The sequence below is a fragment of the Quercus robur genome, chromosome 1, assembly GCF_932294415.1.
Source record: "Quercus robur chromosome 1, dhQueRobu3.1, whole genome shotgun sequence".
Classification (NCBI taxonomy): domain Eukaryota; kingdom Viridiplantae; phylum Streptophyta; class Magnoliopsida; order Fagales; family Fagaceae; genus Quercus; species Quercus robur.
The window spans coordinates 10770577-10798403 of NC_065534.1; the positions used below are offsets into that span (position 1 = coordinate 10770577).

At 35.7% G+C, this 27827-nt stretch overlaps 2 protein-coding genes across 7 annotated transcripts in view; one reads left to right on the forward strand and one right to left on the reverse strand.

The window, feature by feature from the left end:
• Positions 1-27827, reverse strand: part of LOC126720385 (protein PHOTOSYSTEM I ASSEMBLY 2, chloroplastic) — a 33682-nt gene that overhangs the window by 4052 nt on the left and 1803 nt on the right. For 2 of the 6 annotated variants that reach the window (XM_050422825.1, XM_050422851.1), the window contains exons 3-4: positions 27568-27733; positions 26958-27050 (exon numbers count right to left, since the gene is read on the reverse strand). In XM_050422825.1, the coding sequence (XP_050278782.1) occupies positions 26958-27050; positions 27568-27733 (259 nt within the window). Of the gene's footprint in view, positions 1-25322; positions 25757-25977; positions 26114-26957; positions 27051-27567; positions 27734-27827 lie in introns of those variants that run through there. The other 4 variants (XM_050422816.1, XM_050422839.1, XM_050422832.1 and 1 more) reach the window with 4 other exon arrangements.
• Positions 9808-17093, forward strand: LOC126720368 (metal tolerance protein 4-like). The gene is made up of 7 exons (XM_050422785.1): positions 9808-10178; positions 11366-11550; positions 12078-12276; positions 15398-15576; positions 15675-15825; positions 16218-16348; positions 16650-17093. Exons 1-7 carry the CDS (start codon positions 9878-9880, stop codon positions 16827-16829), a joined length of 1326 nt encoding a protein of 441 aa, XP_050278742.1. The 5' UTR covers positions 9808-9877; the 3' UTR covers positions 16830-17093.

Below are 27827 nucleotides of genomic sequence, written 5' to 3' on the forward strand. Positions count from 1 at the left end.
GTCAAAGTAAGTGTCCCTCTACACTTTTCTTTGGATTTTTAAAAAAAATAACTAAATCCTTCAAACTATTTTATTAGTTGGGCAACTTTCCAAACTATTTGCATTTCTAACTGTAAGGACACAATTATTTAACGACCCAAGAATGACATTGGGCTCATGTGTAAAGGATCCTAACAATATGATTTGTAGAGAGTGGACTCGAAAGGCAGGACCTTGGTCACAGGTCAGCGGTTTAGTCGTGGTTTTTTATGGAAGCTTACGTATGTGTGGACTTGGCTTGACTAGCTCAGCCTTCCATTGTTACGGGTTGTAGGATTTAAGTCACACGTCCAAGGAGCACAGTATCCTTCCCTTTCTCCCTTTTGTAGGATTTTCCACTCCCTCTCGGGATCCCTTTCCCCTTCGCTCTCTTTCCTTTTTATACTAGTGTTCACCTCCTTTTTAGTGTCCACGTGTAAGTTTTACTTTCTAGGGTGTAGACCTGTCCTGTCAATCCATACCTTGGGTGGTTGGGGGTGGTTGGAAAAGTTAAATAGCATGGTTCGGAGTATGGGCCTGTCAGATACAGGATTCTGTACTACGATGTTGGCAGCTTTCTCCCTTGTCCTGCCCCTGTACTGAGTTTGTCTTTTTCTTCAGGCGTTTTGTGAGGTGCTGAGCATAAGATCGTCCTCAGCCATATCCTTGGGCCTTTTTTGGGCTTTCATTATGCATCCTCGGCAATAGCTCTCCTCGGCTTAGGCCTCGGGCCCTAATGTAGAATGGGCCTAGGCCACGAATCCTCTGGCCCCACACTAACAATTCGAGTCTAATAGACTCGATTTTGCTATTTGAAAATACACTTGGAAATCGAGTGTGAGACACTCAATTTTCAAACTCGAGTTTCTCACACTCGATTTTCAAGTGCATTTTTAAATGGCAAAATCAGGTCTATTAAACTCGAATTGCTAGAAATGCAAATAGTTTGAAAAGTTGCCTAACTAATAATATTGTTTCGGATTTATAGTTATTTTTTTAAAAAATCCCTTTTCTTTTGTTCTTTTTTCCTCACAAACATAACAAGCACTCCTCCCTCACTCTCTCCCACCGTGTACCTCCTTCCCCACCATCTCCACCATCTTTTCGGCATGATCACCGCAAAGCTCTCTAGGAACCTCTAAGGCTATTCATCTCTTTTGATTTAAGGTAAAAATATCTAATCTTTTAGTGGGTTTTATACTTTTGCCTAAGGTTATTTTAATCTAAGCTTTGATAATGATGTTCATGAGATTTATGAGCTTCTTGGGTGATGTTCTTGTAATTATGTGTATGGGTTTTTGATTTGGTGGGCTTAATTGTTAAATGGTTAAGGGTTTTTACAAATGGTGATCATTTGGGGTTTCTTCATGGTTAAAAACTTGGGTTTCCTTGAGCAAATCGTATGAGTTGATTTTGTGGGAGTTTGAGGTTGATTTTTTTTGTAAGAGTGTTAACTTTGAATTTCTGAAATTGGAGTGTGAGCATGTGCTTTGTTTTTGCATACCTAGTGTTTGATAAGTTGTTTATATGAGATTTTGGGTTTGATTCCTTGTTCTTAATATGCTTTAAATCTGGTGGTTTTAATGTGCGTGAATTCTCAAATAATTTAGGCTAGTCTTACAACTATAGCAATTTTCTAAAGCTGTCATGACAGATTTGAGTCAGCCGCAATGCATGATTTTTAATAAATTACAGAAAAATCGTTTTGGGCTAAATTTTTTGTGATACATTGTATACATATAGGGGAATGTTCCCTTAAAGTTTTGAATTAATCGAATAACTTTTCATTGACCAAAAATTTTTTACAAATGGCTGCCTTGTTTTGTACTGAATCTGATAGTAAGACTAAAACGCTGAGAAATTGTGGAATTAATTCCATACCTCAATTGATCTTATCTTGGCTTAAATATACTATTTAGTACTCAAAGAGATTCATGAGTATGTTATTTTATCTTACGATGCACATTTTTGCGGTAGTGAATTTAAAATGTTTTGGTTGTGTAAGCACTATGAGTTTCTTGGATGCTTGTTTGGTTCCTACTTGGGAAGGGTACTTGTCTTAGGATGGGCAAGCTAGACTTTAAGGCCTTTGGTTTGATTTTAGGGTATTGTTACGATTTATGGAGATAAGTGTGATGGTACTTTGTGAAAGGTCTTGTTATTGATAGGATTGATCATTATGTTTTTAGGTTCCGATATTCTTGGTGATGGACCTAGTGACTGGATTAGTTGATTTTGTGGTGCCTAGTTGAGGTAAAATTGGTTGGCCTTCCGAGGTAAGTAGCTTTTTAATGGGATTTTTGGAAAATAACCATGTCTTATAAATGTTGTTTTTGGGTCAAACACATTTTGGAAAATGATATATATGGATATATGCTTTCTTAGAAGTATTGTGTTGTGACCCTACTATATATTACTATATATGAAAAATGCATCATATTTGGTATTGCATTTGGGGAAATGCATGAATCGTTGACATGGAAAAATGAGCGTCTTTTATTTAATCTTTGATAAGAAAATCATTGATTTTATGGTATATTAAAAAACTTAAAGATGCTTATCTTGTCTTATATTATTTGGGAAATTAATAGAAAATCTCTTGACAAGAAAGAAATTGAAAACCTTTACAAACTTTGTAGAAATTAGATTATTTAAGGTTTTCTGAAACTACCGGGATATGAACTATGTGTTTCAAAGTAATGTAACCTGTGAGTTTATGTGATTTTAACACCATGCCATGTGTGATTTCCCGGTGATCACCCGATTTGATTTTAGTAGTCTTTGTGACAACGGAATCAAATCCAAGTCAGTGCCCTTTCATTTTGGATGAAGCGTTCTTCCCTACTGTCCATGGGGGGAAGAGGTTCCTTGATTGTGTGTGGGTGAGGCTATTGCCCATGGGGCCAAGAGACCACATGCAAGAGAGGTCCTATTTGACGCACTCTCTCTGCTGCCCATGGGGGGAGAGAAAAACCTTGAGGGTATGGGTGAGGCTGCTGTCCATGGGGCCAAGAGTTTGCATACCAGAGAGGACAATATCATGCCAGTTGTGAATGGGTGGATCCCCTGACCAATCTATGTGGTAGTATGGTAGATTTGTGATAATTTATCTTATGCTAGACATTATGACTTTGGAAATTAAATTCTTGATGCTCACAGATTATAATGTATAGTTTCAAGGTATTTACTTTGAGAAACTTTGTATTTTATTATTCAATCATTCTTGTCATATCATATCATTATTATTGAGAATGAAACTTGCATTTCCCCCACCCCTATTAATTATGCTACTTACTGGGCTTTAGCTCATCCCAATTTCCAATAGTTTTTCAGATAAATTAGCTACATGTTGGGCATAGAACTTAATTTATTGGTGGTGATTGGAGTGCTATATTAAATTGGGAGACATGGGCCATTAATAGTTGATGACTCAATCTTGCAAAGTTCAACGAGATCATAATCAATTCTATTGGAGGTTGGATACTTGAGGTCTGTTAGCCTTGGGTGTGATAGGCCTAGATTTTCTGTTGAGGTTGCATACCTTAGAGAGGATCATGGCTTTGTGTTTATTTTATTTGGAACATTGGATTGTTAAGTGTATTTGGAGACACATGATTTGTAGTTTGTATTGCTTGTAAATGTGTCATAGAGCTCTAACTTGTATTGTGGAGAGATCAATATACTAATTTATTTTATCAAATAAAAAAAAAAAAAAAAAAAAAACTCCTACATTCTCACTTTTAATGGTTCTTCCCTCACGCTTTCGATCCTTTTGGGTTTGGGGCGTGACAGGTTAAGAGATTAAATTCATCATTTCCTAACAACTTAAGCTTTGGGAACAAATAGTAATTTATGAAAGTATCAAAGTAACTAATCTTGAATTAGAACCATCTCTCTATTCTCGATCTCCCATTTAAAAAGGTTAAAAATTCTATGTATTGAGTCTCGCTTATTAAGGAAGAGTCTAGATTCACATGAAGGGGAGTGTTAGAGTAGTAGTTAAATTCATCATTTCCTTACGACTTAAACTTTTGAGACAAAAGGTAATTTATCAATCATCACAGCAAACTTGAAATTTCACAATATGATGATATTTTAATTCTGAATCTACAATTCCTAACAACAGAATCATTTCTGCATTGACCACTTCTCAACAACGAATTTGTACAAGAGGAAAAAATAACCCATTTATATATTAGCAGCTCAATTCAACTAACGCCTAACTGACTTGGAAAACAAATTTGGACCCTTTTGGAAGATTCACTCACAAATAAGTAAAGCTTTTGAAAATTCAAAGAAATATGTAAATATTAATACAGTCATTATACTTATTTTCACGAACCAAACTGGAAATTCAGACAACATGTTCCAGAGCTCAGGTTAATTTGAAAGTTTAGTTTAAAGCAATTCCAACAAGTTCATGCAGCTAAATGAAACTGATCAATAAGCTCAAATTCTTTATTGGGTACTTGTAAATGAGTATGTGTGTGTGTGTGTGGTTGTTAGAGAAAGAGAACTCACAGTGGTCCGTGGAGCCAAAGCAAAACGTTGAGAGAGAGCTGAGAGCCTGAGAGCTGAGAAGAAGATGCCATGTTCTCTCTTTCTCTCTCTCTCTCTCAGACACGCACACACACTGTTGTGTTGTATGGGACAGTGGCATGGGATGGAATGGAACACAAAGGTCGTGGAGGACCTCACATTCACCATCACCAAAACCAAAAATCTCAAAAGTGTTTTCCTCGGTCGTTGTCTTGTTATATGAAACAACTCGTCGTTTTGCCTGCCCAATTTTTATGATAAAAAATCTGTCTACGCCTTTTAGGCTTCACTTGGGAGGAGGGAATGGAATGGAATAGAAATGAATAAAAAGAATCATTTTAGAATATTCTTTCCTTCCTTTGTTTGGGAGTTTTAATGAAGGGAATGGAAAGCCCATTCCCTTATTTGGGAGTTTAAGTAGGGGGGAATGGAATGGGTAAGAGGGAACACTCATTTCTCTTTATTCCCTTAAAATCTCAAATTTTCATTCCACCGAAATTTGGAGGAATTGGAGGGAATGAAATTAGATTTAATGATTTTTTTACTAAAACTCCCAAAATACCCCTGTATATTCAACTCTTTCTTTTAAAATAGGGATCTAATAGAAATATTGTCATAAAATGATTCCGCTCCATTCCCTCCATGTTACTCCCAAGCAAGATTACTTACATTCCATTCATTTTCATTCATTTCCATTCATTTATTTTAAAACATCCAATCAAGGTTACTTAATTCCATTTCATTCCATTCCTTTTCCTTACTTAAATGCATTCCATTCTATTCCATTCCTTTCCATTTCGTTATTATTATTCCATTCTCTTCCCTTATGAACTCCCAAGCGAAGCCTTAAAGTAATCGTACATGTTGTAAGGACGAACTTTGTCGACTTAAGAAAGTTTCAGTGACTCACAACTCTAAGAAAAGAATGTGCTTTCAACCCGCCAATCCAACCCAACCAAATATCTTGGGTTTTTTTTTTGGGTTAATGGGTTGTATTAGATTTTTTTTTTCTTTAATTAAGCTTTTTATTGGGTTGGATAGAGTGAGTTAGTGACTCTATTTGAATTTTATTTTATTTTTAATAAAAAACTAGTCTCATTACATGCACTATGCATGTGCAATGAGACTTTTTTTTTTTTTTTTTGAATTTAATGTCATAATTTTTCGATTTCAATTTATCTTCTTTTTTTTTAGAAACGAATTTGTCTAGTGAAGTTAATTACATAGGAAATTGTATTAAAAAAATTACACAGGAAATGATTTTTAAGAAGTTAAAATTTAGGATTTTGAAAATGAATAAACAACTGAGTTTAATGTGTGTTAATTTTTATTAAAAAAGTATCAAACATATGTGAAATATTTTTTTTATAAGAATATGTGAAATATATTTAAATAAAGAATGTGTGCTAATTTTTAGGAAAAAAGTTTCTGGGTAGTTTTTTGTTTTTGAATTTTGTTGAATTACAATTTTAACCTTATTTTTTTTATTTTTTAGGAATAAGGATTATCTAATTAGATTAGGGGTATTTTTGACATTTTTATAAAATCATAACTAACTTTATAAATCTTCTTAATATATAGATATGTATTTTTTTTAGTAAGAAAAATTATATTTATTTTATATTTATCAATTTGATTTATTTAAGGGCTTTGCATCTCCTTCTTTTTCTTCACACTCTTAACAGTTTCAGAAAGAGGGTTCAAATTGTGTATGGTTGGGTGGTTGCCCCTCTCTGAATCCAATGATTTCCATCAACTTGCCCTTCAAATCAACCACCCAAGACCCTTCTCTTCTAAACCCTATGCCCAAAGATCAATATCAAAAACAAAAAGCAAAAAGATTTATTTTGAATTTTCAGACTTGGTTTATATTCATTAGTTTGATTTATTTTGGTATTTTGGGATTTAGTTTTGAATCTTTTGATGCAACTGGAATATGATGCTTGGATGTATAGATTGTAATAATTTATTGAATAATTAACTTAAATGGTTGAATATAAACTCATATTTTTTATGCTAAAATACTATTTACACCCTCTTAACTTTAGGGTCACCTTTAAATCAATCCCTTAATTATGAAAAACTTGTAAATTACACTCTTGAGTATTACAAAAATGAGAATGTGTACTTTTTTTGTCAACATGCATGATAATATTGTTATTAACTCACCTAAAAATGATGTCATTTTGAAAGACAAGTATATTTAAAAATAAAAATGGCTTTGTGTTTAGGTGGGTTAGTGATAAAAACATATCGTAATGGAATCTGCATAAGGCTACCAACTAATCGTTGCCAATGAGAGCCAACTTTACCAAGCCAATCCACCTCAAAAATGATGGCTTCTTACAAGATTAGTGACAGTGATTAGTAGTTAAAAGCCTAAAACTTCATTGACGACAAAGCTTGGTGATGGGTTTTGAAAGCTACTAAAAAAGGGTCGACCAAGTCACAAACCAATTGGAAGTGATCTATATCCGAAGGGAATTCCATAATTAAATGAAAATTAACATTTATTGGATTAAGATTGTTGGTTGAGAGGGAGAGTCTATGAACTTTGACCCAAAAATATGATACCATTAAAGCTCCAATCAAATTCTTACTTCTTGAGAATTAAATGTTCCTCCTTAAAAGGACCAGTGGCAACAATCCCAAGCCCTTCTAACATCTATTACGTGTTTGAAGGAGAAAGTATTATTATCCACATTTGACATATTTACCTTATTAAAAGTTTTTACAACTGTCGTTTTGATCTCTCGAACTATCAAACAAGAAAAAGGATTTTGTTAATTGAATCATACCAAGCAACATAAGTTTAAACCGTTAAAGCTCTAATCAAGCTCACACTTCTTGAGAATTAAATGTTCCCCCCCTGAAGGACCAATGGCAACAATCCCAAACCCTTCTAACGTCCACTATGTGTTTAAAGGAGAACATAAAAACATTATTATCCACAACTAACATATTTACTTTATTAAACAAATTTACAACTATCGTTATGATCTCTTTAACTATCAAACGAGAAAAATGATTTTGTTAACTGAATTGTACCAAGCAACATAAGTTTGGATTGTTAAAGCTCCAATCAAGCTCATACTTCTTGAGAATTAAATGTTCCCCTTTAAAGGACCAATGGCAACAATCCCAAACCCTTCTAACGTCCACTACGTGTTTGAAGGAGAACATAAAAACATTACTATCCACAACTAACATATTTACTTTATTAAAATTTTTTACAATTGTCATTGTGATCTCTCTAACTATCAAACAAGAAAAAAGATTTTGTTAATAGAATTGTACTAAGCAACATAAGTTTGGACCGTTTCTCTGCTCTTGTTCCAACTTCCAAGCACACTAGTTGCTTGGAAGAGCTAAGCTTCTTCATGCTAGCAATCAACTTATCCATAAACTACTCGCAATGAATACGAATTTGAACCCCTTAACAAATCAAAACATGGTAATTCCACAAGTTAGTGATTAAAATGCCATTAATAGGATGAATGCGTCATTAGAGAAAGCCCTAGAGAGGGGAAAATGAAGGATTCACAAGTCCCAGTATTATTTGTGTAATATTATTACTTGTTAAGGTAGCAAATTATGATGCTTATCATTGACACCACCACCATTGATCGCAACAAGCACGTTAGAATTTATGGAAAAAAAGGAAATATATTAAGTTACAAAGCTTACTCTAAAAGGTTTACAAATTAATGTGGCCTTGAGTATATTTGGTAAGACATCAACAACATAAAATTCTCTTTTTTTTTTCTTTTTTTTTTACAACGACATAAAACACTTTTTTCTCTTGTGCTTTAGAAAACAATACATTCGAACACCTATATAATTAAACTTGTAGCTATAGCATCACTAACAAAAAAAAATTGTTAATATGCTTGTAATTTAATTGGTCATATTAAATGTTTCCAACCGATACATTCAAGGTTTATATCCACCCTCTTTAACCATCCATTTATTTAATTTTTTTTTCTAAAACCAATTTTGTTCTCATACATCATGGAGGTTTCACCTCGAGAGTATCAATCTCATCCTTTCACACCAGCATGGACTACACATTTTTGAATCCCTCACAGAAAATCCACCATCCTAGATAATACACATGTACATAAATCCATTCTCCTAGAGTCCTAGACTAGTAGCCGTTGATCTAGTTTGAACCATACAACCTTTTTGTCTTGGAAAACAAAAAAGTGGATAGACTTTTTTAGAATCCTCACAAACGGCACCAACTGATGAATACGAAGAAATCAGTAGGCTGTGATGCTTTAGAATATGGTAATGGCTTTAGGACCTTAAAAGAAAGAAAAGAGTGTCAAGGGTGACTAGTGTTACCCGGCTAAGGACCCTCTGGTTAAGTCAGTTTTCTCTCTATAACACATGAGTGGGAAACTCTTGATTGCTAAAAACTTTCCTTGGGTGTATGAGACTTGCCCCTTTTATAGAGAGTTAAAAGTGCGTCTACTTGTTAGGATCCACCACCATCATGGGAGATGTGGGCAGTTAATGGAGAAAGTAGGATTCGTGGAGCGGAATCTAGGGAGCTCCCTTCACGTTTTAGGAGTAATGTGTCGTGGTCTGATTATATGGAACCCTTAGGAGAATTTATCTCAGAATCTCCTTGGTGTCAAATTATCGTCCATCCACCTTCTCGTCCATAGAGGACTTTCCTCAGACTGGACCATCCGAGTACTATTCATGATTAGTCATTCTTTGGTTCCTCTCTAGGCGGAGTTATCTGGACGTGCCCAGGCCATGGACGACTACCATGGATGGGTGTGACCTTCAAATTGATTTTGATTCCCATTAGAAACAATTCTGAAATAGAAGTATTCAACTATTCCACCATAAATTGCGTTCCATTGTCAAAACGTTCTGATTACCCCGTCTCCTACTTCACAAGTGAACATGGCCCAGAAGACATGTCTAGTCCCAGTAGTGCCCGCCATGTTATGATTTTTTCGAAGATGCCAAAAATTTTTTGTCCACTTTAAACGGGTTTCCACCTATTTTTCTCAAGACTCCTGTAAACTTTATCAAAGATTGTCTCATTGTAGACTTGTAGCAGACCATAAAGCAAACCTTTTTGAAATTTATTATACACTTCTATACTTTTTTTTTTATCCTTTAAAATTTATTATACACTTTTATCCTTTGAAATTTATTATATACGAGAATTGCCCCAGTAGGCACAGACCATGCTTCACATGGCTAGTGGCTACCCCACCTTGCTCTAAATTCAGTCTGGTTTCACAAGTCTTCCATATCCAACTTCCAAGTCAACTGGCGTGTTAATCAGAGAAACTACATGTTATATACTGCAAGACACATGAACTTAGAAAAGACACATGAACAGAGAGTAACAGACAAAGCAAAAATAAGAACACAGAGAGAGAGAGAGAGAGATATGAAGGATATGGATCTGAAATCGCCGATTCTGGGGGCGAGTAGAAGCGGTAGGAGAGGGGGGAGACTGAGTCGGAGGTACTCGGTGAACTCGCTGAGGAGCGAGTTCGTGTCAAGGTTGCCTGATAAGCTTCGGTCTGGTATTGACCCTGAGTCTGATCCGTTCGACATTGACCTTTCCAAAGCCTCCGGCTTATCCAAAGGTCTATGTCTATGTCTCTGTCTCTCTGTGTGTGTGTGTTTGGTTTGTCAGAAAAAAAATACAGGAAATGAAATGGGTTCATATAATATATACAGACAAGTACATAGGATAGAACAAACTTAACTCATTGTTCTTAACTTGAAAACGTGAGAATTCTATCAAAAAAAAGAAAACGTGAGAATTTGTTTTGTTTTGTTTGTCTTTTACACAACATTTCACCTTTTTTTTTTTAATCTCTCAAACTTGCTGAGGTGTATGCTGTGATTGGTGTAAATGATAGGCCTGTTTGAATGTGAAAAAAAAAGGGTGATGTTTTGGATCAATCAAAGCTTGTTAACTCAATCAATTGTGTATATACAAGGATCAAGTTACCCAACTCAATAACTTTTCATTTAAGTAATATTTAAACAAAATTCAACCTTTAGATTATCTGTTTTCATTCATGTGTACTAAATTTTGTGTTAATCAAATACTTTTCTTTTATAAATTCATCTTTTATGCATAATTTTAAAATATAAAACTTTGAAAATTTAAACCAGGTTATAGATGAGATATATTGATATACGATCATTGTGAGATTTTGCAAACATGAATAAAAAATTATTCAAAAATACACATCGAATAAAAAATTATTGAGTTTCTACCCCAAAAAAAAAAAAAAAACATAAAATTAATCACACGTAAAACCCATTACAGATAGAAGGGATTATGCAGAACAGCAGAAGAATTATAATTTAAGGAGAAAAAAAAAAAAAAAAAAACTCTTTTTCCTTAAACTGCCCCTTCTGCACTTTTGTACATCTGTTTTATACAATTAAGGTCCTAGTGTAGCGACTTGTAAGTTGCGTTGCATTTTGATACTATAGGAATACTGTAAATGTTATGCCGTTATGGGGACCATGGTTTTGTGTAATAGCATGAGCTACTAAATATAACTTAATATTGGACTTTGGGTTTTATTTTTTCCTTAGTGCTAGATGTACATATATGCCTACATGTTTTTAAATTCGCAGACATACACATATATATGTATTGTACTGTAGGCCTAGAAAGTAGTTAGGAGAAGAATTTAAAGTTTCATTTAAATTGGGGAACAAGAAGAAATGAGATTGTGAATACAAAGTCATGAATGAAGTTAAAAATTTCTTCCTTTTCTTACAATGAATGAATGTATTGTCTTCATTATAGGAGAAAGGGAGTACTATGAAAGACAAATCAATACCATGAGTTCCTTTGAAGAAGTCGATTCTTTGGTGACACCTAACGGTATTGAGGATGAGGAGGCACAGGCTGAACAGGCTAAAGAAGATGCTCGACATGAAAGAGCAATGATGATATCTAATTATGCAAATATAATACTTCTGGCATTTAAGGTGGTGTAGATATATAACTTTTTTTATTTTCATGGTCTACCAGACTCCAAGAAGGTGTCTCTGACTGGATGGTGTGTTTTAAAACTTTATGAGGCATATAAAAAGAAGACGAGCTTTCATTTTTGTTCATGTTTTACAGGATATATGTTTTCAGTTGAGTTTGATGAAGAAAAAACCCCTATTTTTTTATAACTGTTAAAAGCTCTGGGAAATCCAAGTTTTATTTCTGATAAAGCTCAAAGGTGGAACTTGTAAAATAGTATAATCTAACCAAACAATATTCTGGAAGAATATATATACTTCGAGTTAAAAAGCACTTAAAATAATTCATTTATATGACAAAAGTATTAAATTGATTAACATGTATCCAGGCACCCCTAAATCACCATTTTATATAATGTGTTACTGGTTAGAGGCAAGTCCAAAGGAATCTTCTTTAGTAAGGTTCCCTATGTTATCAATATATATATATAACCTATTGCTCATATACAAACTCCCATAATAACAATATGCATTACAATGTGCAGGTCTATGCCACAATAAAGAGTAGATCTTTGGCCATTGCTGCATCAACACTAGATTCTTTACTTAATCTCATGGCCGATGGCATTCTTTGTTTCACTCACCTGGCAATGAAGAACAGAAATATCTACAAACGTCCTATTGGAAACTTGAGGATGCAGACAGTAGGCATAATTATCTTTGCTATTGTCATGGCTACACTTGGTATGTTGCAGTACCTTCACCTGCCTTAGGTTTCCATTGGTTTTCTGTCATGTCATTGTTGACTACCTTTTTTATGGTGAACTTGTTTGTTAATTGAACCTATCCAATTGTCGAATTACATTTTATTGAAGACATATAAAGCGAAGTAAATGTAATGTAATTGATTTTTAACAATTGGCTTTTCTTGTTAATAGTTTAAAAATATAGGAACTTGATCATATGTTATATAAATGATCAAAAATGTATACGAATACTCCTAATTTAGTGAAATATTGTATACAAAGTAAAAGAAAAAACAGGGTACTAGTTTTCATATTCTTCTAATGAATGGTTTCTGGATAGTTGGGCCAGATTACATCAGCTTTCTAGCATTGGCAACATAATCCATGTTTAATAATTGGCTTTTCTTGTGATAGGTCAAGAATATATCGACCCTTTGATAACTTAATTAATTAATTAGATTCAATTTCATACAATAAGCGTGATAGCACAAACAAATCACCAACTAAGTTGAATGCAACGAAAAATAAATTTGACATAGGTGATTTGTTTACGAATGTCCCCACCGGTTGAATTTAAGGTCATCGCTCCCGAGAATCCACTATTATCAAAACAAGTAGTTAGAAGTAAAGGAATCTCAGTACCTTATACCAACCTATAGTTAAACCCTTACCTCAATACACAATTAGACTTGTAATGTAGTGACAAACTCTCATTTCAATGCACGGCTCCAAGTACGTGACTAACAAATCGTTGCACGGATCCCAATACGTGACTAACACTCCAACTTGAGAAAGATGTTAACTGCAAAGTTCTTTAGTTTATCCAGACAATAAAGATCAAGAAGCTCCTTAGTTACAAAATCCTTGGTGTACAAACGCAGCAGTTTCTTTAAGAGAAAAATGAACTAAGGCAAATTGTTTCCGGTCACAATTTGAGTAAATAATCACTTTACATCAAGTTTCATCACATTTGACAGCTCTTAAAATAATCCTTAATTATATATGTCTAAGGTTGTGAAAAAAGAAACCCTACACAAATAACTTGGATATACGTGAAAAACAGATCTGGAAATTTGAATTTTGGTAATTCTCAATAGATATAGTTTCTGTTGAGAACTGTCGAGAATTAAACATTAAATCTCAATAGATACATTTGTCGAGCTTTAATAAACAGTACTTTTTCACTTAATTCTTGGACAGATTTGCATGGTTTCAATACTAAACATGAACTCTTATTCCTTGAAGTATTAAACACATCTGTCGAGCTTTAATAAACAGCACTTCTTCACTTAATTCTTGGACAGATTTGCATGGTTTCAATACTAGACATGAACTCTTATTCCTTGAAGTATTAAACACATCCTAGATCTATCCAATTACAAGTAAAGTGTGTTTTGTCAAAGGATTAACCAATTCTATATGACATATGTTCTAACAAGTTCTACATATGTCCTAACATCTTGTTAAGAATAAAGAAATAGGAACTTGAGATATTGTACTCCTAATTGGTGAAATATAAAAAAAAAATTGTTTATGAATACTCCTAATTGATGAAATATTGTACACAAAAGTAGAAGAAAATACAGGGATTGTTTTTTGGTATTCTTCTAATGAATGGTTTCTGGATAGTTAATCAGAATGCCTAAAGCTTTCTGAAGCAACCCATATCAGTAATTACTGCTGTGGTTGATATAACGAACTGTCTTCTTCTTGTCGCAACAATATTGAAATACCTAAACAGTTAGAAACCAAATACATTATTTAATACTAGAAAGTTTGTTGATACATTTTTGAATACATGTGAAGCATGATTTAGATAAGGACTTGTGAAAGACACATTAGGAACTTATTCCTGAAAAGTATGGCTTACTCATACTTCCTTAGTGATTGATTAAGAATAAGAGCTTCCTCCTGCAGTTTAAACATGCATAAAACATACAATGTTCACTTGAAGTTTGAGGTAGGCAGAGAGCTTTTAAAATGTTCTGATTTTTGTTCTTGTTTGGACACATGACCTGACACGATGTTGTAATTTACATCTAAGTGCCTGGGGATATAATGGCTGAGAAATTAGGCATCCAGAAAAGGTTATATTGGTCATTGTTATCATTTTTCTGGAGACTGCTTGAGGCTTGAGCTTAATGTAATTCCAGATGGGTTTAACCAGACTTTCATATAGTTAGTGGATGTACCTGTCACATTTCCCCGCTGCTTATGAAGAAGCTCTGTGAATTGCTATGTTTAAGGACAGCACCTGCTTCAAGTTTCAGTGGGTAACTGCTCTTAAGCAAAAGATAATTTAGAAGTTCCCTTCTCATAATAAAGGAAGGAGAGACCATTGCTTTATGACCAATACATTATATCGTGTTGGTAAAAGCGTCAAGTGCACAGGCCTCTCCGAAACTAATGGTAAAGCAAAAACCTCAAGCGCAGGCTAGATTGAAGTAAAGCGCTCGTCTATCATATACAATACATAATAGTCTCTAATAAAAAGATTTATAACATATAGATTTTTTATTGGCTTTCCACTTGGTTAATAAATCTGTGCGCCTTTTTACTGTTTTTTATTATTACTGTCTTTAGATTTGGTGATTGATTATTGTGGCTGAATTGCATGTTGGATTATCTGTTGGGAGTACACTTAACTTGTTGAACTAATCAGATTAATACATTGTATAAGTGTTTGGGGTTGAAATCAGATTTTTTTTTTTCTATTGGTATCAGACCTTTTAGAACACATAAGGGTCTAAATCAGGTTTTTCAAAGAATAATTAATTGCAACTACTACGCTCTATGATTAATTACTTGCTAGACTACGTAGTAATAAGAAGACTTATGTATTCAGTTGTGTTCATAGCCTCAGAATATTGCTTAATTTCTTTGCAGAAGATAATCTGACCTTTGGGTTTCTCACAGGCTTCTTCTTACATTCAACAATTGTAACTTGCAAAAGATTTGCATCTAATGTCATATTATTCTGTCTCAACTTATTCAAAAATCTTGATGCTTTTCAAAAATAAACACCCTGATGAAACTATTAGGGGTTTTCTTCTCTGAATGTGGAATAGATTCCTTTGATAAGGTGGGGATTTTGTTACACCCTTCCATTTTTCTTACAGGCTTTCAGGTGTTTCTTCGGGCTGCAGAAGAACTAATTAAAGGTGAACCTTCTGAAAAACTGTCCAAAAGTAAATTGATATGGATCTGCACAATCATGATATCTGCTATTGTAGTAAAACTTGCCCTCTGGATATACTGTAAAAGCTTAAAAAATGATATCGGCCGTGTACATGCAAAGGTTTCCTATCTCTACTTTTATATTCTTAAGCTTCTGTCATATGTATTATCCTTCTAGCTATCAGCTGCATAACTTCTTGAAATGATGCCAATGTGCAGGATCACTTTTTCGATGTGGTAAATAATGTGGTTGGATTAGCTGCAGCTCTTCTTGCCGATGAATTTTTCTGGTGGATTGACCCCGCTGGTGCCATCATCCTTGCATTGTACACAATTATAAATTGGTCTCAAACTGTATTTGAAAATGCAGGTACTCCTTCAACCTCATTTCTATTCTGTTTGATCTCAAGAGGGATATTCCTTTATCAGAATCATTTATGCTTCAAAAGGTTTTAGTTTTACCTCCCAGAAAAATGAAGAAACGAAGAGAAGAATATCAAAATAAATTCTGGTTTCATATTTAATTTATCAAGGGCGTAGCATTCAGGATACTGGTTGGTGCCAGAACTAAACAATAAATGTTTGGAAAAGAAGGAAAAATATCTATTTTCTGCAGAAATTGAAGTTATAAATACAGTGCCTACTTCCTTATCCCAATGAATGTGTCCTACAAAATAATTTGTGCTTGGCTATGCTTTATATACTTTACATGGCTGTAATATTCATATTTAGAACTATTTTAAGCTGCGTTTCTTGATGCAGTTTCTCTCGTGGGACAGTCTGCACCTCCTGAAGTCTTGCAGAAACTAACATATCTTGTCATGAGGCACCCTAAAGTCAAGCGTATTGACACTGTCCGTGCCTACACCTTTGGTGTTCTCTATTTTGTAGAGGTGAGTCATGTAAATTTCTGAGTAAAAATAAATAGTGGCGAGCTTTCGATCACAACTTCAATCTTCTATTTCATTTTTTAAAAAAGTTTTGAGTCTACAACAAGACATCAAAACTGTGATCCTCCCTTCCCTTTGAGATGCCATTGAAGAAATTGCAAATTAAAAATTTTGTGGGAGATTTTCTTTTAAAATTTATTATGCTATGCAGATGAAATTTTTGCAAAGTTACATTAGACTCTTCTAAGCATCCTAGTTTTGAATATCTAGGAAAGTAATGATCTTTATTATATTGTTGAAACAGGTTGACATTGAACTCCCTGAAGAGCTACCACTAAAAGAAGCACATACCATCGGAGAGAGCTTGCAGGAGAAGCTAGAGAAACTTCCGGAAGTTGAGCGGGCATTTGTTCACCTCGATTATGAATGTGATCACAAGCCAGAGCACTCTGTACCCAGCAGACTACCCAACAATCAGACTTGAATTTTGAATAGCTCAGACAAGTCTGACATGGAAGATGTGTTATAATCTTTTGACATTGTAGAGTTAAATCGTTCACCTTAATTATTTTTAGTTTATTTTTTTTATGAGTGAGTTTGGTCCCTAAGGTAAGGGAGGGTCATGATTCATGAGATGTGGTCCAGCTGAATTGTGTTAAAACTTGAGAAAATAGTTCTCTTCACCTAAGCCGCTCACTTTTCTTGCTCATTCCCTATCAATAATGCTTTAATAGTCCCCCTTGTGACATGCTAGTGCAATTATGAGTTATGGTCTCCATTGGGTTTCAAATGCTTTTTCTTTATATTGGAAGCACAAAGACAAATATTATGTAAGAAGCTCTTGTAATCGTTCGCAATTAAAATGTGAAAAAACTTTATTTAGGCCCTAATAACTTAAGCTACTGATAAATTAATTAACTGTGACTAATTTTTTATTATTATTAATTTTAGTGTTAACAAAATTTTAGATTGCATAATCACTGTTAATATCACCAAAATCTAAAAGCAATGAAAAGCACAATCAAATTTGATGAGGAAGTGGAAAATCTTTGATGAACTCCTTGGAGGAAAAACTACTCCAGGTATCCATCCGTAGGATTTTTTTTTTTTTTTTTTTTTTTGGTAAACAACCCGTAGGAAATTCATTATAGAAGAAACAGTTAAAACATTCAGAACTTATCAAACTTTTGTAACCCAGACTCTCTATGCAATCTCAACAAACAGCTTTTGCTTCCCATTGTAGTGACCTCTAAAACTTTGGAATCCTTCTATATAACTTCATTCACATATAAACTTGTCCACAACCACTGAAATTCTAGTAATCCAAAGAACTTTATGGAGAGATACGCTAGTGTACTCACTAATAACAGTAAACAACTTCTGTGTTTTGAATGAGAAACTTTGGAAAGAACTCAGAAGGCAAACACTAAAGGGAGAGGGTTTATTTTAACTGTTTAGGCTCAAGAAAGTTTACTTTTAAGAGTCATCTAGGACAATCTCTCTCATCTCAATTTGTGTGGTAAGGATGGTTTTACGTAGGATATCATTAGGCAAATCGCCAGGCCTTTAATGTCAATTTATTATATTATTAATTGTAGTTTCAATCGAACAAGAATCTAGCTCGAGCAAACTCTCAAAAACAACACAGTTGTATTAATTTAAAAAAAAAAAACATATCCCACTCATTTTAAAACTAAACTAGATCAAATTTGTGCTTGTTTTTAAGCTCCAAATGTCTACTTCCCTAGAAACAACTTTCATTGAAAAATTCGTTACGGTTTTAGAGGCACATGCAAATGATCATTAATTCATTATCTTTGAGTATATCATAAGCCCAGCAATTTTAAGCAGCTTCTAACATATCCAACAACCCTAACAAAATGATGTAATCTCATCAGACTTTGATGCTTTTCATATGCATTAGTCAATACGTATTAGTCAAACTCGTAACGGATGCATGCCGCATTAATGGGTGTAAAACGTGTTACACATGCATCATGCCCTATTAATGAGTGTAAAAGTGTTATACATGCATCTAATCTAAGCAGTTAATTTTTGCATGCCCTACTAATGAGTGTAAACGTGTTGTACATGCATCTAAGAAGTTAATTTTTTCAGGTATGAATGTGTCTACATAACCAGTGGTCCTTTCATAAACCTTAGATACAAATACAATTCTTTTAAGTATTGTGCAATTCTCCGATTAAGTTTAAACTAGCGTGTAATATAACGAATTGTAGTAGTGTTATTAATGTAGTAGTGTTATTAATGTTAGTTTAGGTTATAAAACATACAAGATTTAGTTCAAACAAGACATTTGGAGGTACTAAAATAGTTTTTTGTTACAATTTTCATGTATTAGTGATGTCAAGTTTCTCTTTACATTGATATTATGTATATAATTTTAAAAATCATTATTGGATACTACATATACAACATTAATTCACAATCATTGTCCATAAAATTCAACTAAATACAACACAAAATAAAAAGAATAAATTGGTCCAATAGTATCTCTTAAATTGAATTGGGATAGGTGCATGAAATCGTTTAACTCAATTACAATTTGTTATGTTCAAGATCCTGGTGTAAGAACTCAATTTGTAGCGACCCAAAATGATGTTGGGTTCGCACGTAAAGAGGGCCCAAACAATATCATTTGTAGAGCGTGGGTTTGAAAGGCTAGGTCTTGGTCATCGGACGGTAGTTCGGGTTGGCTCCGGTCAATGAATCTTGTCCGAGGAGTCTAGGGAGCTCTATGCTCTTCTTATTCTCCTTGTTTCCAGGACACCATGGCTGGGAGGACGGGTTCCCCCCCCCCCCCCCTTCTCACACTGCCTCTCTTATCCTTTTATACGGGCCTTTACCCTCTTACCAGCGTCCACGTATAAGCTCAATTTCCTAGGACTTAAGACTTGTCCCGTCAGCCCATACCTAGAGTGGTTGGGGGTAGGTCGCAAAAGCTGAAGAGTATGGTCCTGTCAAGTGCAGAATGCTTTATTGCAGTACTGGCAGCCTTTTACTTGTGCTGTTTCCGCACTGTGATCACTCTTCCTTTTAGGAGCATTTATGGCATGCCGAGCAGGAACTCGTCCTCGGCCATTTCCTCAGACCGTCCCTGACTCTTATGGTGAGTCCTCGGCCTTGTATCTCCTCAGCGCAGGCCTTGGGCCTTAACGTGAAATGGGCTGGGGTCACAAACTCTCTGGCCCCACAATAGCCCCTCAAAATCCTGCTGTCCGACCTCTTGGTCGGAGAGGAGGGTTTTGGTGATGCCATGTCTTTATTGCGGTCTGCTTAGCTCTGCCCTTCATCAATGCGGGTGTCTCTTCATTTATCTAGGAAACACGCCGGACTACGAAACATTCCTCTGAATTCATTCACGATGCGCTCCTGCCGTTTCAATGTTCGAGACACGTCTTTAATGATTTCCCTTTACGAGACCATTTAAATCCGACGGTTATTGATGGCGTGGGGAAGTGGAGTGGGTATATTCTCGTTTACAGATTTTCTTGGAAATTTGGATAAATTAAATGCCTCCCGTTTTGCCCTTCATATAAGAAGAAAGGCAAGAGATTACTTCTCTTACACAAAGACCTTTTAATCCTTTTAAAGTCCGAAACCCTTAGCCTCCCACAGAGTTTCCCTCATTCGCTCACTTCCACCTTGAATTGTGATATATCTGAGATAGGAGCGGGAATGAAGAGACCATATCCTTCCAAGAAACGCCATGCTCTTCCAAAACTCAAAATGGCTCGGTTAGGGCAGGAATGGCAGAGACTCAAGATACCTCTCATCCTTCCTTCAGCCAAAATCTGAAATAGTGGCTCGTCACTTCAAATTTTTGGTGCGACTGAGCTGGGGTCACCCATTATCAGTACCAGTCGCTCTCTTATGAGCATAGCTAACATGGCACCAGCGTGTTAGGAGTCAGGACTGACGCATGGACAAAGTATTCCTGCTTCTTCCTCTCTTCCTCCACTGGTGTCTCATTTTGCCTCCCCTTCTTCTTCTTTCCCATCACCAGATCCATCCTGGTGCTTTTCCTTCTTCCTCTTCTTCTCCTCTTCTACCAAGGAAGGTCCTCCTCTCAATATGGGTGCTACTGGGGCAGAATTTGGAAAGACTTCGGAGCAGAACTTAAAAAGACTTCTGGCTGTTCGTTTGTTTTGTTTTTGTTGTTGTTTTTTTTTTTATTATTGTTTTTGCAATTCGTTTTCTGTATAGGCTTATTTAAGCCCTTCATTGTACGCTGTAATACCTCTTTATATTAATAAAAGTCAACATTGCTTTATTTGGTATATTCTACCTCTTCTTTCTGAAATGGTGATGCCGTGAATAGACGTACTACCATATGACTTCTTTTTTATTTTTATATTCTGAACGATGCTTAGGGCCGAAATCCCAGTTAATAAAAAGACCTTGATTTGTGCTTATTAAAACTATCCGGCATAATAACGCCGATTTGAACAAATGATACTTAGGGCAGAAACTCTTACTAAGAAAAAAGAAAAAGATCTTATGATGAGCTTATTAGAGCTGTCTGGCATAATAACGCCGACCTGAGAAAACAATACTTAGGGCCGAAATCCCTTACCAAGAAAAAACATGTTATTATGAACTTGTTGGAGCTATCGTGTACAATAAGACCAACCTGAAAATGGGTTGTATACCCCAAACATGAACGAGATGATGGCTGAATGCTCGGTGCCGTGTAGGAAGTAATCATCCGAAGATATATAACCCAAAATGAACAACCCGTGCGGGTCGCTGAGTAATAAGGTGTTTCGCCATCTTCCTAATGACCTTCATAGCCTTAGCCTTTCTTGGTACTTGGTCTGAGGACGGAGCGACTTAGAATTCTCCTTAAGTAGCTGACTTTTCCATAGGTTTGAGTCTGAGGACCATGCAATACCTTGATTCTGTCCAAAACTTGATTTTTAAGTAGTTGGTTTCCCCATAGGTTTGAGTCCGAGGACCATGCAATACCTTGGTTCTGTCCAAAACTTGATTTTTTTTAAGTAGTTGGTTTCCTCATAGGTTTGAGTCCGAGGACCATGCAATACCTTGGTTCTATCAAAAACTTGATTTTTTAAGTAGTTGGTTTCCCCATAGGTTTGAGTCCGAGGACTATACAATACCTTGGTTCTGTCCAAAACTTGCTTTTTAAGTAGTTGGTTTCCCCATAGATTTGAGTCCAAGGACCATGCAATACCTTGGTTCTATCCAAAACTTGCTTTTTTAAGTAGTTGGTTTCCCCATAGGTTTGAGTCCGAGGACCATGCAATACCTTGGTTCTGTCCAAAACTTTTTTTTTTAAGTAGTTGGTTTCCCCATAGGTTTGAGTTCGAGGACCATGTAATACCTTGGTTCTGTCCAAAACTTGATTTTTTAAGTAGTTGGTTTCCCTATAGGTTTGAGTCCGAGGACCATGCAATACCTTGAATCTGTCCAAAACTTGATTTTTTAAGTAGTTGGTTTCCCCATAGGTTTGAGTCCGAGGACCATGCAATACCTTGGTTCTGTCCAAAACTTGATTTTTTAAGTAGTTGGTTTCCCCATAGGTTTGAGTCCGAGGACCATGCAATACCTTAAATCTGTCCAAAACTTGATTTTTTAAGTAGTTGGTTTCCCCATAGGTTTGAGTCCGAGGACCATGCAATACCTTGGTTCTGTCCAAAACTTGCTTTTTTAAGTAGTTGGTTTCCCCATAGGTTTGAGTCCGAGGACCATGCAATACCTTAGTTCTGTCCAAAACTTGATTTTTTAAGTAGTTGGTTTCCCCATAGGTTTGAGTCCGAGGACCATGCAATACCTTGGTTCTGTCAAAAACTTGCTTTTTTAAGTAGTTGGTTTCCCCATAGGTTTGAGTCCGAGGACCATGTAATACCTTGGTTCTGTCCAAAACTTGATTTTTTAAGTAGTTGGTTTCCCCATAGGTTTGAGTCCGAGGACCATGCAATACCTTGGTTCTGTCCAAAACTTGATTTTTTAAGTAGTTGGGGGAGTTAACCCCTCGGCTATGGCGTGGGACCTTGGTTTAGGGGGATTACCTTCTCGGCCAAGCCCCTAGAACCATCCGTGCTGCTGACGCTACGAAGCGCAGCCCCTAGTGAAGAAACGTAGCCTCTAGTGGAACTTTATGCTAGAACGCTACAACCGGCTATTGGAGATGATAAGGGGACTGTCTCAACCTACCGCCTGCGCCAACACACGAGCCTTCCCCATAGACGGCGCCAATTGTAAGGACTCAATTTGTAGCGACCCAAAATGATGTTGGATTCGCACGTAAAGAGGACCCAAACAATATCATTTGTAAAGCGTGGGTTTGAAAGGCTAGGTCTTGGTCACCAGACGGTAGTTCGGGTTGGCTCCGGTCAGTGAATCTCGTCCGAGGAGTCTGGGGAGCTCTATGCTCTTCTTATTCTCCTTGTTTCCAGGACACCATGGCTGGGAGGACGGGTTGTCCCCCCCCTTCTCACACTGCCTCTCTTATCCTTTTATACGGGCTTTTACTCTCTTACCAGCATCCACGTATAAGCTCAATTTCCTAGGACTTAAGACTTGTCCCGTCAGCCCATACCTAGAGTGGTTGGGGGTAGGTCGCAAAAGCTGAAGAGTATGGTCCTATCAGGTGCAGAATACTTTATTGTAATACTGGCAGCCTTTTACTTGTGCTGTTTCCGCACTGTGATCACTCTTCTTTTTAGGAGCATTTATGGCATGCCGAGTAGGAACTCGTCCTAGGCCATTTCCTCATACTGTCCCTAACTCTTATGGTGAGTCCTCGGCCCTGTATCTCCTCGGCGCAGGCCTTGGGCCTTAACGTGAAATGGGCTGGGGTCACAAACTCTCTGGCCCCACACCTGGCATACAAAATATTTGAATAGAAACAGTATAAAAAATATGCTTGTAGGGATGAAAGGCCCAGGTGAGGATATTGGGACGTGGGCTGCACCCAAGGACGTTAAAGAGCCTGAGGACAGATAAGTACTAGTGAAGGCAAGTAGATTGTTAGGTCGAGGAAGAGGTTTGGTCATAATAAACAGGTGACGTTGTCCAAGGAGCCACCCTCCCTCGGCCAATAGGGTGGAAGCCTAAAGTCCGATCACCCATCAAGTACTGGCCAGTGGGCAACTGTGCTTGGGGGGATAAGCTTCAGAGAGAGGTGAATCAACATGAAATTGATAAATATCTGGGAAGAAAACTGCTACCACCGCATTGAATACTTTGCACCTAACCAACTGGCCGCATTAATGTGGAAGTGATACTTGAACAGTGATTTCTAGTATTGCAGCTACCCACAAAGATTTCAGGAAGGTGCTGATTGAACAAGTATCAAGGAGGTTAGCAACATGTGGAAGGCTAAGTTGAAAGAAGGAAAGAGAGTATAAAAGGGGAAGGATTCCATTAAAGAGGGGATCAAGGAAAAAAAAAAAAAAAAAAAACCACTTTGTAACCAAGAACTTGAATATTTGTATAAGTTTGAGAAATATCTATAAAAACATACCATCCTCGGGCCTGACCAAGGAGTTTTTCCTTTTCAACTTGTTCATTCTAGCCATTCCAGCACTAATTAACCTACTGTGGCTTATATCTAACTCATTGAATGTTCAGTAACAAGCCCACTCTCTAACAAATCTATTGTTGTGGGCCTATTGGGCCATTGTCTGAATCTTTTGGGCTATAGATCAAATTGAGTCCGTACAATGCTCATTAGTTCAAAGAAAAAATAATAGCAAAAATCTAAACAATTTAATTTGTACGGAAAGCTAACAAAAGCAAAATTCAATTTTGAATTTAATTAAATTTTCTCTAAGCATTGGTTATATATATATATATATATATTAGTTAGAAATGGACCATATATAGTCTTGGTATATATATATGATTAGATTTTTTACGGTTTATTTATATTGAACTCCTTGTTTTCTACATTGAATTGACTCACTTGGCACAAAAATTAAAAAAACTTACATTAGATGAGACACGTGGTGCAAAATTAACTCTAATTGAATTCCAATTTTTATATTGAATTAACTAACTTTTTTTTTTTTTGAGGATGTTGAATTAACTAACTTGGCACAACAATTTAAAAACTTAGATTAGATGAGACATGTGGCGCAAAATTAGACTCTAATTGAATTTCAAATTGAAATCTAATTGAATTTTCTCTCAGCTTTACCTATTAATATATATATATATATATATATATATATATATATAATTGTGTTGAATTTCATTAATCCTTGGGAAAGATAACATTTGTGTTATTGACCAATGTAGCTGTGTTTGAATTTAGTTAGTCATACTTCTCCACCTCATAAATTTCAAATTTTGATTTTCAACTTCCTTAGTCATGGAATTTGAAAGATAGGATTCTTCTATTGGCATGGAATTTTCAAGAATTTGATTTGCCTTTTTTTAAAAGAAACTCTCCATTTGCTGATCAATTCATCTTCGCATAGCTAATAGAAAACTTGTTTTCATCTCCGGTAAAAGTTTGCAATTATCAATGGAATTGACTCATAGGGATCACTGGTCTGTGTTTTCTGATTCTATACATCCACATCACAAGATCATCATACGTTTCCCAAGCCTGAGGTCCCTACTTTGGCAGGTGGACCCAACCAACCGAAAGTCCAACCTAACCAATTGGTAAAGCATTGGTTAAAGCCAAGTGCCCCAATCATTTATTCATTCCATAGGCAGTGCCAAGTGATATCCTCGGCTTAGAGGCCTTAGGAAACAGACCCAAACTCTAAAACATTTGATTCATTACCTCTCTCTCTTTCCTTTTCTGTTGGCTATGATAAAAATGTTTAATTGCATATGGCTTCCACGTCACAAGATTGGCAATCCAGTTCCATGTATCTTGAAGTCCTATTGAGTTGAAAATGGAAATGCAAGTAAAACAGGTTTCACAAAAGGCACATTGAAATGCTAAAATAAAAAACATGCACCCAATTCAAACACATTGTAAAGCTCAGTAACAAAGTCCATTTTCCACAACAAACAAATGTGCCTAATGTAATGCTTACAATTTGTGATGATCAACGAGTCCACCACAAGTGTCGTACATTGATCAAATCAATAAAAAACCTTTTGTACTTGGCAATGCAATTATCATGTATCACACGGCATCGTAGAACCATGTAGTTCTCTCCCCCAGCTAAGTGAATTACTATAGTAACAAAGTAAACAAAAGGTATTTCCCAGTGCTTGGTATCAAGCCCAAATTGCATGCAACTTATCACAAGTATAGACTATTCGGTTAGACCAAGCTGATGATTACTCAACAGGAAAAAGGCTTTATATCTGTGCTGCACTTGGGAGTGTAACAAGTACTCTATACTGCCTCTTCTTTCTCCAACTAGTTGAAGTGTATTCTTGTGATCAAAAAGCCTCTAACTGCAGCATTTCAAAATTTAAATTTATAAGTAAGGAAACCACATCCATCAAAATTATGCAGTTCAAGGGGAGGCCTATCAAATGATATGAATGCAGTCCAAGCATCATTAACTGTATATAATACCATATATACAATACAGAATCACTGCTAAAAGATAAATGCTGTGTGTGTAACACCAACAACATCATCAAGTAATCAGGGAATTAATTTGGAAGAGAACTTACTTCAAGATTTTGGTAGCAGCCGACCATTATACATCTTATCAAGTAACTGTTTTGCATCAGGCCTCCTAAGAAGACCTTTGTTATTCGGTAAACCAGTCCCTAAACAAACAGGACACACAAGTTTTCCTCGACCTGCCCATAACAAGAAATTATTAACACAATTCGAAGTACTTGGATTCCATATTACCAGAGAGAGGGAAATTTAAAAAAAAAAAAAAAAAAAAAAAAAAAAAAAAAAAAAAAAGGAATAAAGCTGATTTGACAATTTGGAACAGCAGTATTAAAATGAATAGAGGTTAAAATCAATGCCTTTTACCACGCAACAATGTCAACATTGTAGCATCCAAGACAACCTGACATATCACAATCTTTTCTATATATATATAGAATGTTTTGAACCAAGATAGTCTCTACTCCTCTATGATCTACCCAAGATATTAAATAACACAAAATGTGAAATTGACAGAAGACAACTCTATAATGGTAGAATTTTTTAAAACATAAATACAATAATAAGTCTATCTTTCTAGCTAAGAGATAAGGTTTGTTTCTTTTTCAGTTAGATAATTAGAATACACCACTCTCTGTAGGGACAGGCTATGCTATGTAATGCCCACTCCAACCTGCCACACTCTCACAGTGATAGCCTTTTTCCTCCATAATTAAGATGGGGAATGTGTCTATCCAGTTTCATGAATGATAAAACTTTCAGCTACCATGATATGAGGCCATGATTTCAAATGCTGCAATTGACTCCATTAGGAGGGATAACCTCAGCAGAAAATGCCAAGAAAAGAAGAATACTATTGAACGTTAAAGAATGTCCGAATGTCCCAAGTCATTAGTCAAAGAACCAATATCAGATAACGTTCAGAGAAATGAGTACTCAGAATGGCAACAAAACAATTGAAAGCGGCAAATACCTGCTTCTATAACTAATTAACTAATGCAAATGTATCAGTCAAAAAGTACATACCATAACAATTTGGACATTCTGTAAATTCATAGACATCTTTAGCCCGTTTTCTGTTCAGAGCTTTCCATTTTCCAGTACCACCACACATATCACCTAAATAAAAAGCAAATGAACATCTTATGTACTGAATTTCTTATAGACAAAAGTGGGGTACCACTTGTAACAGAATTTAATAAATAGTGATGTTTTCATAGAAGATTCAATGATTAAAACATAAAATAGATTAAAAGGTGAGAGAGATGAAAAACTTTTCCATTGAGACATGATAAAATCTCCATAACTATGACAAATTCTTGGAACACAAGGACTTTTAACAGATCAATAAACTTCAATAGACCTTGTAACAGTAAGGAATTGTGTTAACAGAAACAATTCATATTCACTCTACTAACCCACTAACATTTGGAGGGGTTTGGGTTGGGGGGGGGGGGGGGGGGGGAGAGGAAGGAGGAGACAACAGCAATAACAGATATGTACACTGTACATATAATTTCACATTCTCAACAAGTTTTACATATATTGCAAGATATGTACACTGTACAAACATTCAGATTATTATTCTGATGAGGAAATAAATAAAACAAAAAAACATAGGGAATTTCACACTTACAAAGTACAGCACCACTGCCCCCACAGTTCCGGCATCCCGGTCTTTCATTCCCTTCCAAAGCAGTTGCATTTTGTATGGAAATAGGGGTACCAGAATTGTTTATCAAAGATAAAGTTGAGCACAAACATGTGAGACAACAACGCCGAGAGATTGATGATTGAGATCCCTGCAGTTTAAAAAATTTTCTTAAAAAAATATCCTCACTCTGTTAAAGTTAAGTCTTTTCTATGAGATTTTAAAGCGCTTTATATGTCATTTAA

Coding starts and splice junctions, on each gene's coding strand:
- LOC126720368 (XM_050422785.1), top strand. CDS start 9,878: ATGTTATATACTGCAAGACACATGAACTTAGAAAAGACACATGAACAG. Junction 10,179..11,365: donor AGCCTCCGGCTTATCCAAAG/GTCTATGTCTAT, acceptor TCTTCATTATAG/GAGAAAGGGAGTACTATGAA. Junction 16,349..16,649: donor GTGTTCTCTATTTTGTAGAG/GTGAGTCATGTA, acceptor TTGTTGAAACAG/GTTGACATTGAACTCCCTGA.